The sequence below is a fragment of the Trematomus bernacchii genome, unplaced genomic scaffold (genome assembly GCF_902827165.1).
Source record: "Trematomus bernacchii unplaced genomic scaffold, fTreBer1.1, whole genome shotgun sequence".
Classification (NCBI taxonomy): domain Eukaryota; kingdom Metazoa; phylum Chordata; class Actinopteri; order Perciformes; family Nototheniidae; genus Trematomus; species Trematomus bernacchii.
The window spans coordinates 72,500-87,587 of NW_022987637.1; the positions used below are offsets into that span (position 1 = coordinate 72,500).

Below are 15,088 nucleotides of genomic sequence, written 5' to 3' on the forward strand. Positions count from 1 at the left end.
CCAATAAGTTTCGTGGAAGGAGGCGGTTTCCTTGAGCTTATGGCAAGCGTGGAACCAGATTACAGGGTCCCGGGCCGTACTACAATGACCAAACGAATTGAAAAGCTGTACAAAGATAAGGCAGAAGATCTGCGCAGAAGCTTATCAACTGTCTCAAAGGTGTCGATAACCACCGACGGGTGGACGGCACTCACAACTGAATCTTATGTTACCATAACCTGCCATTATATCGATAGTGAATGGGAGATGAAGAGTGCGGTTCTACAGACCCGTGCAACGCCCGAACGGCACACGGCAGAGAATTTAGCTGAGGGGCTCCGCAGTGCTACCGAGTCCTGGGGGATACTGGAGAAAGTGACTGCGTGTGTGCATGACAACGCGAGCAATGTTACTCTCGCCAACAATGAGTACTTGGATTGGGATTCAAGTCCATGTTATGCCCATACACTCCAACTTGCAATAAATGATGGATTCAAGCTGAAGCCCATACATCATATTGTCGCCGGTGCCAGTCGACTTGTGTCACATTTCCACCACAGCACAGTAGCAACACAGGCGCTTTGTCAGAAACAGGTTGATCAAACACTGCCAGATCACCGCCTGATACAGTACTGTCGTACGAGGTGGAATTCCATCTACGACATGTTTGATCGCCTGCTGGAGCAGCGCTGGGCTGTTGCTGCGGTTCTTTCGGACCGAAGTGTCACAACTCTGTCAGACGCTAGGACCCTTGACCTGGCCGATGACAGCTGGATCGTGATGGAAGAGATGCTGCCAGTGTTGCGCTCCCTGAAATGCGCTACTACTGCCCTGTGTGGAGAGTCAGGGGTTTCCAGCTCTATGATTTATCCTGTCACAGCAACTTTGCTGACCAAACACCTGCCTGTTGCTCCAGAAGAGTCTAAAAAGGTTGCGGAGTACAAGCAAACCGTGTCTGTGTCACTGAAACGGCGACTGAAACCCGACGAAGTGGAGAGTGCCAAGAAAGTTCCGTTCATCGCATCGTTTCTTGACCCGCGGCATAAACATCTAAAGTTTGCTAACGATGCGCTCAGGGATGCTGTCAAGGCCAGAGTCAAGGAGCTGCTTTCAGCCTTAGCTGTGGGAGCAGACGCCAAACCAGAGATCACCGAGGAGGACTCCTCTGAGTCTGAATCAGCGGGGGGGTCTGCAGCGGGGGGGTCTGCAGCGGCCAAGAGACCACGATACGACAACAAGTCTGCAATGCTAACATTGTTTGGCGAAGAATACCACGCGGAGACACCTGTAACGCCTGAAATGGAATTAAGCCACTACTGTGATGAAAAGTGCATCGCTCCCCATTTGGATCCCCTCGATTGGTGGAGAGTAAATGAGACGAAGTACGAAAGGTTGGCACAACTTGCGAGGTCATATTTGTGTGTGCCAGCCACGTCTGTGCCCTCGGAAAGGGTTTTTTCGGCGGCAGGACTAATCCTTAACCGGCTGCGCTCTCGCCTACACCCTGACCACGTCGACCAGCTCATCTTTTTGAACAAGAACTAAATAGTAAGACGTTTTGTTGTTGCAAGTGAAGCTGATTTAATTTGTATTTGGAGCCTAATTTTCAATCTATAGCCTAAAAGACTCACTCGCTACTGTTTGTTAGAATGTTCAATACAATAGGCCTACTGTTATTTATAGACTATAATGCCATTTTGATTTATTATTTTGATGCATAAGCAAGTGATGCTATTGTTTTTGTTAACTGATTACTGCAGTATTATTTTATTCGTGATTGTTTACTAGGCTATGAAGGTGAAATTGTACGGCCTATTGTTCTAAAGTGCCTGCCATAGCCTTTAGTTGAAGATGCGCGATGCACGCACACACATAAAGTAGGCTATTTATTTCAATGATGCTATTATTAATACTGTTCTACCTGAAGAGCCCTTTTGTACCATGTACACGTTCCAGTAAAAGAAAACAACGGAATACCATTTGTCAGTGTTTTTTTTTCCTCCTCCGGGGGGGGGATGGGGGGGGGGCGATTAATCGATTAATATTCGCCAGGGCTGTCCGATCTTCGATTTTGGTCATGGTCAGTTTCTGGCATCCCTACCCCGTAGCGCTGACTTCCACCATCATGAAGTGCTTTGAGCGGCTAGTCATGAAGCAAATCAAATCTGATCTCCCCCCCTCGCTGGACCCGTTTCAGTTTTCATCGTGAGTGAAGCGGTCCACTGAGGATGAAATCTCTTCTGCTCTCCACCCAGCCCTCACCTGGACACTAAAAACTCTTATGTTAGGATGCTGTTCATAGACTTTAGCTCAGCGTTCAACACCATCATCCCCCAGCAGCTGGTTTGCAAACTAACAAACCTGGGCTTCAGCCCCTTTCTCTGCAATTTGGCTGCTGGACTTCCTCACTGCCAGACCCCAATCTGTACGAGTCGGCAACAACACATCAGGCACCATCACACTCAGTACGGGGGACCCCCCAATGGTGTGTGCTCAGCCCCCTGCTCTTCACCCTGCTGACCCACAACTGCACACCCACCCACTTCATCAAGTTTGCGGATGGCACAACTGTGGTGGGTCTCATCAGCAACAACGACGAAACCCACTACAGGAGGGAGGTGAACCAGCTGGCAACGTGGTGCAAAGATAACAATCTCTTTCTCAATGTGGAGAAAACAAAGGAGATTGTTCTCGACTTCAGGAGAACCTACGCCCAACACCCCCACCCATTGACCATCGGTGGTGCTGCTGTGGAGAAGGTGAGCTGTATCAAATGATTGGGGGTGCACATCACCGAGGACCTCTCCTGGAGTAACAACACCACGTCAATCACCAAGAAAGCCCAGCAGCACCTCTACTTCGTCCGCAAAACTGTGGCACGCTTCATTGCGCCGCATTTGCGCATAGGATGAGGCTCCCTCCGCAAGATGAGGACCCACGCAGTCTGCGTGATCTGCGTGTAGGGAGGGGCGGCCCTGTTCATATTGACCAATACTCTGTGTATCCTTTATTGTTCTCCCATGTCTTTGGGTATTTTTCTTTCCTTTAACAGACAAATTGTCTTGTACTTTGTTTAACTTGCTGAAAGTGCCATGTCTGCAAAAAAACAAATAAAAAGATTTTGAAAAAATAAAATAAGGTCTGTGGAAAACGAACCTGTTTGATAAATGCACGTTTTGTTCAGCCGGATAATCTTCACATGTCTACCCTACTTTTATAATTTGCGAATCATAAATCTAATCGCCATAAGCAAAATGCTAACGTTATGCTATAAACGAACTACAGCCGAGTACAGCAGGGTCGCACGACTTCAACGTCACGCCAACTTAAAGGTCCCATGTCATGGCCATTTCTACTGATCATAATTCCATTGTTGAGGTATACTAGAATAGATTTATATTGTGCAATGTTCCAAACTCACATTGGTTTCTCATACAGCATCTCTGTATAGTATGTGTATTCACTCTCTGTCCTAAACGGCTTGTTGGAGCTCCTGAAACCAGGAAGAAAAAGAGAAATGTCCAACGAGGCGTTCTGGGGCAGCATAGACAGGTCTTTTCTGTGTTAGAGTTGTACTCGCTACAGGGTGTACTTTGAGGGTTTGTGACTCTGCAGACTGTTTACATGCAGAAAAACCTTCATAACACACAAGGGGACGGGTAATAACCAGAAAAGCATGACATGGGACCTTTAAGATCGATATTCAAAAATACAGATTCAAAATTGTACAAGTTAAAGCGTTTGTTTTAACAGTTTGCAAGAGCGCAGGTAGTTGCTTTCAAGCAGAACAGGGGCAAACAAACTTAGAGGAGTGTTTACTTGTTCGGCGTAATGACGTACAACATCCTCGACAACTTCTGAAGTCCTATTCAGCCAATTGTTAACAACCATCGTTTTTCAGACACATAACTCTTCAAAAATCACTGCTGTGCTGATGTATTTAATGTCGTAGAAAAAAAACGTGATCAGTTTCTTACATTTGTGTCAACCACAGAACTTATTTCGAGCTATTTTCCAAAGTCCTATGGAGAAATCCCATTGACTGAGACGAGGGAACCAGAAGTGGTAAAATGCTAACTCACTTCCGGGTTTTAGGACTCGTTCCTGCACCACTCTATACGTGATGTTCATACTTGCAGCCAGTCTCCAGTGGTTATGGCAGTTCACTGCTGCGTCCACAGGGATCCTGGATGTACCTGGAAGTGCATGGATTTGCGAAGGCCTGATTATTGCTGCTTGAAGCTTAAATTTGAATTGACATCTATGTCTTCCATTAGGATAATCAGATGGAGAATTAAATCCAGCAGAGAGGGGAACCCAGCAAAGTCCCAACAGGCAGGAACCAAACTGTGTTCAGCTTGTTGAGGTAACTCATTTCATGAGAAGTATCAGAGTGGCTGAGTTTGTAGAGTCAATGACCCAACTGCATGCACACCCTCAAATACCTGGTAATGTCTTCATGTACACAGCGGAACAATTACCTAGGTTTTTCCTTTTCAATACACATTATGCAAAATGTTATCAAAATCAGGATCAGTTTCAGAACAGTAGATAGCTCGCATGTAAACATACTCACTTTCTGACTATTGAGTGTTTTTAGCTCATCTTATTCTATTTTACATATGTATTTAATTTACTTAAATGTAAAAGTAAATGTAGTCATTGTGCAGATTGGTCCATGTCAGAATAATATATATAATATGTTTTATAATGATTGATCATTAAAGTGTTCTCAAAGCTGGTGAATTTTCAGCTAGTTTGAATGACTTTGCAGGGTAGCTTGTGAATTTACTCCAGGTGGAACTAAAGTCTGATTTAACACTTGATTAGATTTCACATCATTAATCAAAATCTGTAAAGTAATTAAAAGGTATTAAATATATATAGTGGAGTAAAAGAACAAAGTAGCATGACACGGAAACACTTAAGAAAATAATAAGTCCCTCAAAATGTTACTTGAGTAAATGTACTTAGTTACTTGTTTACACCATTGCCAATAAGCATCATATATTGACCCAGCCGGTCCGTGCAGCCCCCCCCCCCGCCTCTCAGCTCACCTGGTTGAGCTCATGCTCCCCCGCTATCCTCAGGTTCGGGTCGATGGTTCCCTTCAGGGCCTGGATGATCCGGTTAGGATCCATTTCAGCTGAATTTCACAGTTCCTTCCGTGTTTTTAGTATCACATACATGTAGCGTTAGCATGCGGTGCTGCATTCACTGCGGCCGGGACAGCGTCGGCGCTCCGAGGCACACACAGCTCCCGGGCGTCACATGCAGCACCCCCGGCGGACGGGTGAGCTCTGAGCCGCCTTATTCTTTCCTCTGGGAAGTTCTGGCTGTCTTGACGGAGACGATGGCCCTGCCCGGTTGTACCGGCTGTCAACTATCGGTGGACGTAAAGCAAAGTAAACAAACGCTTTACGGTTTCCTCCTCTTCTCTGTCCACATAGCACAACACTGGGAGTGCTGCTGCCCCCTGGAGGGCTGGCGTAGTTATTGGCTACTTTGAATGAACAGGCAAAATGAGACAGTTGATAAAGCATGCCTCTAACAGTTAGAGGCATGCTAATGTTTCTGTGCTTACTGCACAAAAGCCGTCTTGACTTATACATTGATGTAGTTTTTAGATATTAAATGTAATGACAAAAAAGAAAACATATCTTCCAAAAATATTCAAGTAATTCTATACTGTAATAGAGATGAGAACCAGTTACCTTCCACCAAAATGTTAAAGAAATCTATTTAAAATCATGAATGAGATTTACCCTTGCAATAATTTCCTACACCGATCCAATTCAGTAAAGACTTAAATAAATGCTCCTTTTGTAACTCAGATATTGAAACACTTCAACATATTTTCTTTTCATGCATTATAGTTCAAACATTTTGGGATGCTTTCCAGTATTGTTCAACTTTGAATGAGCAAAACCTTTGCGATCTTATCATGTAATTATTTAAAAGTTGACCTTCAATTTGTAAAAGAAAAACCGTATTAATCTGTAGGCTGTCTGTCATTTTGACAGATTAGAAAAATGGGAGCTATCCACCCTTATCCACAATTCAAAGTCATTTACTCACGCCTTCTCTCTCTTCTCTTCTCTCTCATTAGACCAGTCAGTACAGTCGTCTATATAAATAAAACTCAGTTTTGTAAGATTGCATTAATTTTCCTGGTGTGGCACCAGGGCAGCAGTGTATTTAGTCTTATTTTTCACGACCTTTTAAATGCATCATCTATAAGCTTGATCTGTAAATTAACTATATAAAAGGCAAAATGCATACGATGATGGAAGTGAGTGCTGTCAGAGGGATTTATTATTTTTGGGGACAGGAACGATGGTGGAGTGTTTGAAACATGTGGGGATTACAGACTTCAGCAGGGACCTGTTGAAGATGTCCGTAAACACCTCTGCCAGCTGAACTGCACACACCCTGAGAACACGGCCAGGGATGCCATCTGGTCCAGGAGCCGGTGTCTTCCCGTTTCGCCCCTTCCCTATTCGCCCCTAAATTATTCCCATTTGGCCCCTTCTCCATTTGGCCCCTTTCCCATCTTGCCCCTTCCCAATTCGCCACTTCGCACCTTTCCCTTGTCGCCCATTTCCCAATTCACCCCTTACCCATTTCGCCCCTTCCCATTTCGCCCCTTTCCCATTTCGCCCCTTTTTTTACATCAGGCCACATAAGAAATTATACTTGTTTTGCTTGGTCGTGGGTCTTAGCTTTCTAGACACCCTTCTTACAAATACTTCTCAAATGAGCTACATTTGACATGTACTGTAACAGGTGCTTTATTAAAGAATACAAATAAAACAAAAAACAAAAAAAATGATCAGGTCATTTGACTTTAGAAAAAGATGAATGAATCGAGGGAAAATAAGGGACATGAATATCAAAGACCATATGATAAGAAAGAAACTCACTTAAATCTTGCACTGGTACCCTGTTGCACATATGCATACGCAGCAGAACTTGTATTGCTGGTCAACAACCAGGCTTTCCGCTCCCCGGTTTGTTTGAATGAATTCTATTGCATTCTCCATCATGCCTTTAGACTTTGTTTGGCAATTCACTGATTCTGTGATTGCAGATTCCAGGAAACAGACTGCAAGGGAACAAGTTTAAGTTTAACTTTTAAATCCACGATATAGCCCAGCGCCACACCTTCATTATAAATGTTGCCGCTTGTTTGTACAATTTTCAGGCAATTTGTAATCTATTCTAGAAAAACAATGTTTTTTTGTTTTTTTCAAGAAGTGTATAAACAAACAATGGATGTCTTTTATGAACATTTATCCATGTTGGAAGTATATTTAGATGTTCTAGGAGTTAGATAGAGTTTATAGATCTAATGATGCATCCCATGAAGCATTAGGCGCTTTCACACCGGAGTACTTTTCCCAGGAATAGTTCCGATAGTTCCTGGGATTCACCAGGCTCACCGTTCACCCACACACTAACCTCCTTTTCCCCTCTCTCTCCAAGTGAGGTTCTTACCCTCATTACCTCTGCCCGTCCTACCACCTGTCCTCTGGACCCTATCCCCTCAAACCTCCTTCAGACTATTGCTCCTGATATTCTACCGTTTCTCACCCATTTCATCAACACTTCTCTAACTTCTGGTCACTTTCCAAACAGTCTCAAGGAGGCAAGAGTAAACCCTCTCCTAAAGAAAGTTTGAAACCCACTCTCAACCCGTCCAATGTTATAAACTACAGGCCTGTCTCTCTCCTCCCGTTCCTGTCTAAAACACTTGAACGCGCTGTCTTTAAACAACTCTCCTGTTATCTCCATCAGAACAAACTTCTGGATCCGCACCAGTCTGGTTTCAAGGCAGGTCACTCAACAGAAACTGGTCTCCATGCTGTCTCTGAGGAACTGCACACTGCTAAAGCAGCCTCCCTCTCCTTTGTCATCATCCTTTTGGACCTGTCTGCTGCATTCGACACGGTGAATCATCAGATCCTCCTTCGCACTCTCCAAGAACTTGGAGTTTCAGGCTCTGCACTTTCCCTCCTCACCTCATACCTCGAAGACCGCACCTACAGGGTAACTTGGAGAGGGTCCGAGTCCGACCCTTGTTAATTAACTACAGGGGTCCCTCAGGGCTCTGTCCTTGGTCCCCTCCTCTTCTCTCTGTACACAAACTCGCTCGGATCGGTCATTAGCCCGCATGGTTTTTCATACCATTGCTACGCTGACGACACCCAATTAATTCTGTCTTTTCCCTGTTCTGAAACCCAGGTCGTCGCATGCTATCTCTCTGTGGATGTCTGCTCACCACCTCAAGCTCAACCTTGACAAGACTGAGCTGCTTTTTCTTCCTGGAAAAGATTGTCCCACTCTTGACCTAACAATCAACATCGGCCCCTCTGTTGTTTCCCCGACTCAGACTGCAAGGAATCTGGGTGTGACCCTAGATAACAACCTGTCCTTCACAGCAAAATCGCTGCCACAACCCGCTGCTGCAGATACACTCTTTACATCAGGAGGATACGTCCCCTCCTGACCCAGAAAGCGACGCAGCTTCTGGTCCAGGCTCTCGTCATCTCACGCCTAGACTACTGCAACTCCCTCCTGGCTGGTCTACCTGCATGTGCCATCCGACCTCTGCAGCTCATCCAGAATGCAGCGGCTCGTCTGGTCTTCAACCTTCCTAAATTCTCCCACACCACACCGCTCCTCCGCTCACTTCACTGGCTTCCAGTAACTGCTAGAATCCACTTCAAGACACTGGTACTTGCGTACCATGCTGTGAATGGATCTGGCCCTTCCTACATCCAGGACATGGTTAAACTGTACACCCCAGCATGTGCACTCCGCTCTGCATCAGCCAAACGGCTCGCTGCACCCACACTGCGAGGGGGACCCAAGTTCCCATCAGCAAAAACACGTTGGTTTGCTATCCTGGCTCCAAAATGGTGGAATGAGCTCCCCATTGACATCAGGACAGCAGAAAGCTTACACATCTTCCGGCGCACACTAAAAACTCATCTCTTTCGACTCCACTTCGAGCGATACAATTACTAACAAAGCACTTATATACTAATAAAGGACTGGCTTATCTAAAGCTAGTTGAGTAGCACTTGAAATGTTTTGGCTCTATGAAACCTGATGTACTTATATGATTCTGTTTTCTTCTAGTTTGTATCTTCTTGGTCGAATGCACTTATTGTAAGTCGCTTTGGATAAAAGCGTCAGCTAAATGCAATGTAATGTAGTAAGGTGAGCGTCAGGCAGGACCACAGCAACATGGACAGCCTCGACTCAGGATGCAGGCAACACCTCAATGCTGACAACTGCGAAGTGACAGACACAAACGACTCCAAGGATGCTGGGTTAGTAGCATACATATTTGGGACGAGAGTATACAGGTACAGAGAAAGAGAAGAAAGAACTAAGATTACGAATACGATACCATCTGTCCTTGGACCTTCATTTCGGAGAAGGAAAAACTTCCAACAGAACCCCACAGTTGACGGGGGAAACAGACAGTCCTCGGGGAGAGCCACAGAGGAGGGATCCCTCTCACAGGACGGACAGACACGCAATAGATGTCGTCTGTAAAGGAAAAAGATAATACATATACAACATATGTAGAAGATAGGAGAAGGTACAAGATGAAGATCAATCCAGGTGGATGTCAACATCCTCCTGCTGCCATCAAAGAAGTAGTAAGGTGAGCGTCAGGCAGGACCACAGCAACAGGGACAGCCACGACTCAAGATGCACTTGAAAGACTACGAAGGGATGGGGGGGTCTGCAAAAGTTGACCGGTCCTGTTTTAACTGCTATTACATTAACACAAAAACCATTAATCATCACCACATTTCATTTAACACCCTTTCAAACTGTAAATATTGTATCAGACTACTGGCATACATGAACAACTGCAGTAAATATGCGTGCGTGCGTGCGTGCGTGTGTGGGTGTTTGTGGTTACTAATTCCTTTACTTTATGGCGACCGGGAACACCATGGGTGTTACAAAGTTGACTACATCATCCAAAATGCAGTGAAAGTGGTGATCAGCAATTTTATATTTTCAAATGTCTACTGTGAAGGATATCATAAAGCCTTAATGCAATCGAATCTAAAACAAAAAAGTTATGATTGATGAAAGTAGTAAATCGGTCAGATTTGACCCGAAGACAACAGGAGGGTTAAATACAGATAATAGTGTAGTTTCATTTTCAAAGTTATACAAAAAAATATATTACCAAATTCACATACTGCCGTGGGTCAGGGGTCACAGGCCGATGTGGCCTCTGGAGGTAGAGTCTGTTCAGAGGAGAAAAACACAATGTAGGCTTTGAATTGATGCACTTCATTGACATGTTCATTTTCAAATGATTTAAAGTGGACCTATCATGCTATATTTGAATAATATAGTGTAGGACCATACCTATATAAGGCATATTTATACTTTTTTTTTTTCAAAATACCAAACAGATCATGCATTTTAGCCATGCCTCATTTTGCTCAATTTGCAATTTTTTTGCTCTGTTTTTGCAAGGGCAGATTCTGTGAGAACAGCGCCGCCTACAGGCCTGGCATATGTACTACAGCGTCTCCAGCGCTTTCGAACGGCAATGGCCGTGGCTGTCTCCTCCTGATTGGTGGAGTTGGCCCAATAGCCGTAGCGCCACCGTCCTGACGTCAGGACAGTGTTCAAATCTGGATCAGTTTTTATCAGATCCGTTGCAGCCCCTTTTTTAGAGATTTGGGTATGGAGGAAAATAGAGAGGGTTGTGTTTTCTGACACTTGGTGAGTTCCCTGGAACACCAGGGACACATATTCATGTATACAAGACGTACAAAAGTGCATTTTGCATGATAGGTCCCCTTTAAGTTCAGCAAGTTCAGGCAAATGGTTGAAGACTTTAATTCACAATCAGAATACTTTTTTTAATACCGGGGGAAATTGGGTTTCATTATAGATTTTAAAAGATGTCCCTGGAATGGCAAATTCCTCAAACGTGTTCACATACTTGAGAAGAGACAGATCACGTTTTGTTCAGCCGGATAATATCCACATGTCTACTCTACTTTTATAATTTTCTAATCATAAATCTAATTGATAGATTTATCATCGATAGATTTATGACCTCAATATATTTCAACAAGCAATATATTTGATTGTTGAAATATGTTGCTATAAATATTTCCTTTCCGGTTCTTGAATGTACTGCAGTGAGCAAAAGGGAGCAAGCAATACCTAGCATGCCATCCAGTGGTTTCGCTACGTTGGCCGACACGGGCAATCGCTCTTGAACGGCCCAAAACACTTACATTATGACAAACGTGCTGCACTGGGACCAGAGCGCTTGTTGGCGCTCAGGGATTATAACTTGCCTAAAATGTACGTTTTATTGGCTAATCTAAAATGTGTGATCGCATGATTCCTTCCAATCTTATTGCAGATATGCTGTAAGCTAGCTAGCTAACGTAGCTAACCTAGTCATTTCAAATATACTGACAAAACACTTCCGGAATTCCGTTATGTGGAGATTTGACATTTTTTCCATAGATCTCAAGGACAGACATCCATACGGAGAGAGAATCAATTCCATTTAAAGTAGATGACAACATTGACAGGTCTCTCTTGACATTAATTTGATTTACGAGTACAATGTCATTATTAGTGATGGCCACAAGTATAAAAATAAATTTGACACGTACTATCATTATACAGATGGTCTCTGCTTTCCACAACAGGGAGGAATCTACTACTTTCACCTTTTTTATGGCTTTGTTTTGGTTTCCTTTATAAAGATCCTAAGCCTAGTCTTTAGCTGCTAAATGCTCATGGTGACCAGCTATTCTTTTTTTTAATGTCTAACATTTGGTGCTGGGTAGGTATTATGCAGTGGATTTATCATCGCCAGCTAAAAATAAGGTTAATGAGAGCGTAAACTGTACACAAACATTTACTTTGAAGGCAATAACATAATAATGAGCAATGTTTTTCACATAACATATGATTTGAACCTTTTTTTTATCATGTCAAAGTTTTGCAGCTTCCAAGACTATCACTACCGTGCATTGTTTCTCAAATATTTAGTACTGCAACAAAGCCTGCATATTAGAAGTGATTAATAATAATAATAATAATAATAATAATAATAATAATAATAATAATAATGCATTACATTTTTATTAAAGCACTTTTCCAGGTGCTCAAAGTGCTTTACAATTACACATTACACATATTAGACATGTAACACTCATATACGTGTTGCCCCAAACTTCTATACAATAAATAAAAAATGGCAAAATGTGTGAACAGTACAACATTCTCAATGCCTTGTAATCTAGCAAATACTTGTTTAGAACAGAAATATTCCTAGACACTTTAGTTTAACATGTGCTATTTGTGATTTCCACGTCAGGTTTTCATCCAGTGTCACACCTAAAAATCAAAATTCAGAAACCCTTTCAATAAAAACTCCATCAATGGACAGTGACATTTTTTCATCTTTTTTTCTATTAGCAAAAACCATAAACTTAGTTTTATTCAAATTTAGGGTTAACTTATTTTCATCAAACCATCTTTTAAGTTTGACCATTTCATGTCCAATACACTAATATACAAATAATCTCTTGAACAAAAAATGTTTGTGTCATCTGCAAACACAAATTGCAATAATGTGGACGTTTCACATATGTCATTGATGCACAAAATAAAAAGTTTAGTCCCTAAAACCGAGCCCTGTGGGACACCACATTCTATGTTATACACTCCGATGTACTACCAGCAAATTGTACATATTGTTGTCTGTTATCTAAATAACTTTTTAACCAATCTAGAACTACTCCTCTCACACCATATCTATGTAATTTCAAAATTAATAGGTAATGGTCTATGGTGTCAAATGCCTTTTTGAAGTCAATAAATACACCTATTGTGTATTTCTTTTTTTTTTTATAGCTGTTGTAATTTCTTCTGTTATTTTCATTAAAGCTAAAGATCGGTTTTCCCTAAATCCATACTGACTCTCACTCAACTCATTTTTTTCAATAAAATTATCACATTTTTGGACAAACTATTTCTCAAGGACCATTGAAAATTGTGAAAGCAAGGACACTGGTCTGTAGTTAGTACATTGGCTTTTGTCCCCTGTTTTAAAAAGTGGGATAACTTTAGCTATTTTCATGCTATCTGGAAAAATACCTGTCTGAAGTGAAAGATTAAAGATGTAGCTTAGCGGTTTAATTATACAGTCAATAGTCGTTTTCACTATGGTCATGTCGATCCCATCACTATCAGTCGAAGTCTTATTTTTACATTTGTCTACAATGGATCTAATTATTTAGTTTATCTCTCCCAGACACATTGACTGCAACACTTTACTTCCCCCGATTCCGCCACCTTCTTTTTGCCCATCGTTTTGTTTTGAAATAGTCTTTGCAAGATTAGGTCCGACATTTAGAAAAAAATAGTTAAATTCATGTACCACTTTATTCATGTTTTTTACAACCTTATTTTTGTCATTAATGAAATGACTGAGCAGGCCAGTGGATACAGATGTATTTCCAATAACATTATTTAAGATTTTCCATGTGCCTTTGATATCATTTTTCTTTTAACATATAATATTCTCTTTTTGCTCGTCTCATAACTGTCAACTTATTTTTATATGCCTTGTATTGCTTTTCAACTGCCTTTGTCCTAAATGTTATGAAGTCTTTATAAAGTTTATTTTTGCAAGCATTTTGTAAGCCCTTTGTTATCCAAGGCTTTTTATAATAAAGTACCTTTATATTTACAGAGTACAGTGGGACAATGTTTATCATAGTGATATGTAGATTTTTATATAATTTACACAGTGCCTGTAAACCGGAGGAGAACGCTGGCATTTTTCCTCCTACAGTACTTGAAAGACTACGAAGGGATGGGGGGGTCTGCAAAATTAGTTTATTTTGGGAATTGACCAGATGCTTTTGCCCTTCCACTTCCTGCCCGAAGCTATGCAACGCCTCGCGTCTCCGTCAAAACTAGACCAGCCGCATATCTTTAGTGGAGCCCAGCCCAGTTTGATCCATTCACAGCATGGTACGCAAGTACCAGTGGCTAGAATCCACTGGTACTTGCGTACCATGCTGTGAATGGATCTGGCCCTTCCTACATCCAGGACATGGTTAAACTGTACACCCCAGCACGTGCACTCCACATCAGCCAAACAGCTCGCTGCACCCTCACTGTTCATTAGAAAATTCAACCTTCCTAAATTCTCCCACACCACACCGCTCCTCCGCTCACTTCACTGGCTTCCAGTAACTGCTAGAATCCACTTCAAGACAATGGTACTTGCGTACCATGCTGCGAATGGATCTGGCCCTTCCTACATCCAGGACATGGTTAAACTGTACACCCCAGCACGTGCACTCCGCTCTGCATCAGCCAAACGGCTCGCTGCACCCGCACTGCGAGGGGGACCCAAGTTCCCATCAGCAAAAACACGTCGTTTGCTATCCTGGCTCCAAAATGGTGGAATGAGCTCCCCATTGATATCAGGACAGCAGAAAGCTTACACATCTTCCGGCGCAGACTAAAGACTCATCTCTTTCGACTCCACTTGGAGCGATAGAATTACTAACTAAGCACTTATATACTAACAAAGGACTGGCTTATCTAAAGCTAGTTGAGTAGCACTTGAAATGTTTTGGCTCTATGAAACCTGATGTACTTATATGATTCTGTTTTCTTCTAGTTTGTATCTTCTTGGTCGAATGCACTTATTGTAAGTCGCTTTGGATAAAAGCGTCAGCTAAATGCAATGTAATGCCGAGACGCTTCTGAGCCACGATGGACACGTTGACTAGAGTGGCCACGATCACTGCGCACCGCACGGCGCAGACGGAACGTGGCGCAGGCGGACCTGGTGGAATCCAGGCGCGTGACTCACTGAGCAAGGGTTTGACGATTTGGTTTCGATTGCAATATGAACATTTTAGCAGTTTTCAGAATTTTTGTTTGATAACTCTTTAACTACGTCAGAGGAACAGGTAAAAGGCCCACAGTGCCTGAAGTAAGTTATAAAATGAGATGTACTGTGCTGAATACCTTTATATTAAATGTATGTTACTTGCAGACATTCATTGGTAAA

At 42.5% G+C, this 15,088-nt stretch overlaps 1 protein-coding gene across 2 annotated transcripts in view; it reads right to left on the reverse strand.

Annotated features, from left to right (window-relative positions):
• The window catches only part of ipo8 (importin 8), a 60,897-nt gene extending 55,506 nt beyond the window's left edge, over window positions 1-5,391 (reverse strand). For both annotated transcript variants that reach the window (XM_034133140.1, XM_034133139.1), the window contains exon 1: window positions 5,037-5,391. In XM_034133140.1, coding sequence (XP_033989031.1) covers window positions 5,037-5,120 — 84 coding nt within the window. In that variant the 5' untranslated portion in view covers window positions 5,121-5,391. The remainder of the gene's footprint in view (window positions 1-5,036) is intronic.
• Between the last annotated feature and the right edge of the window lie 9,697 nt (window positions 5,392-15,088).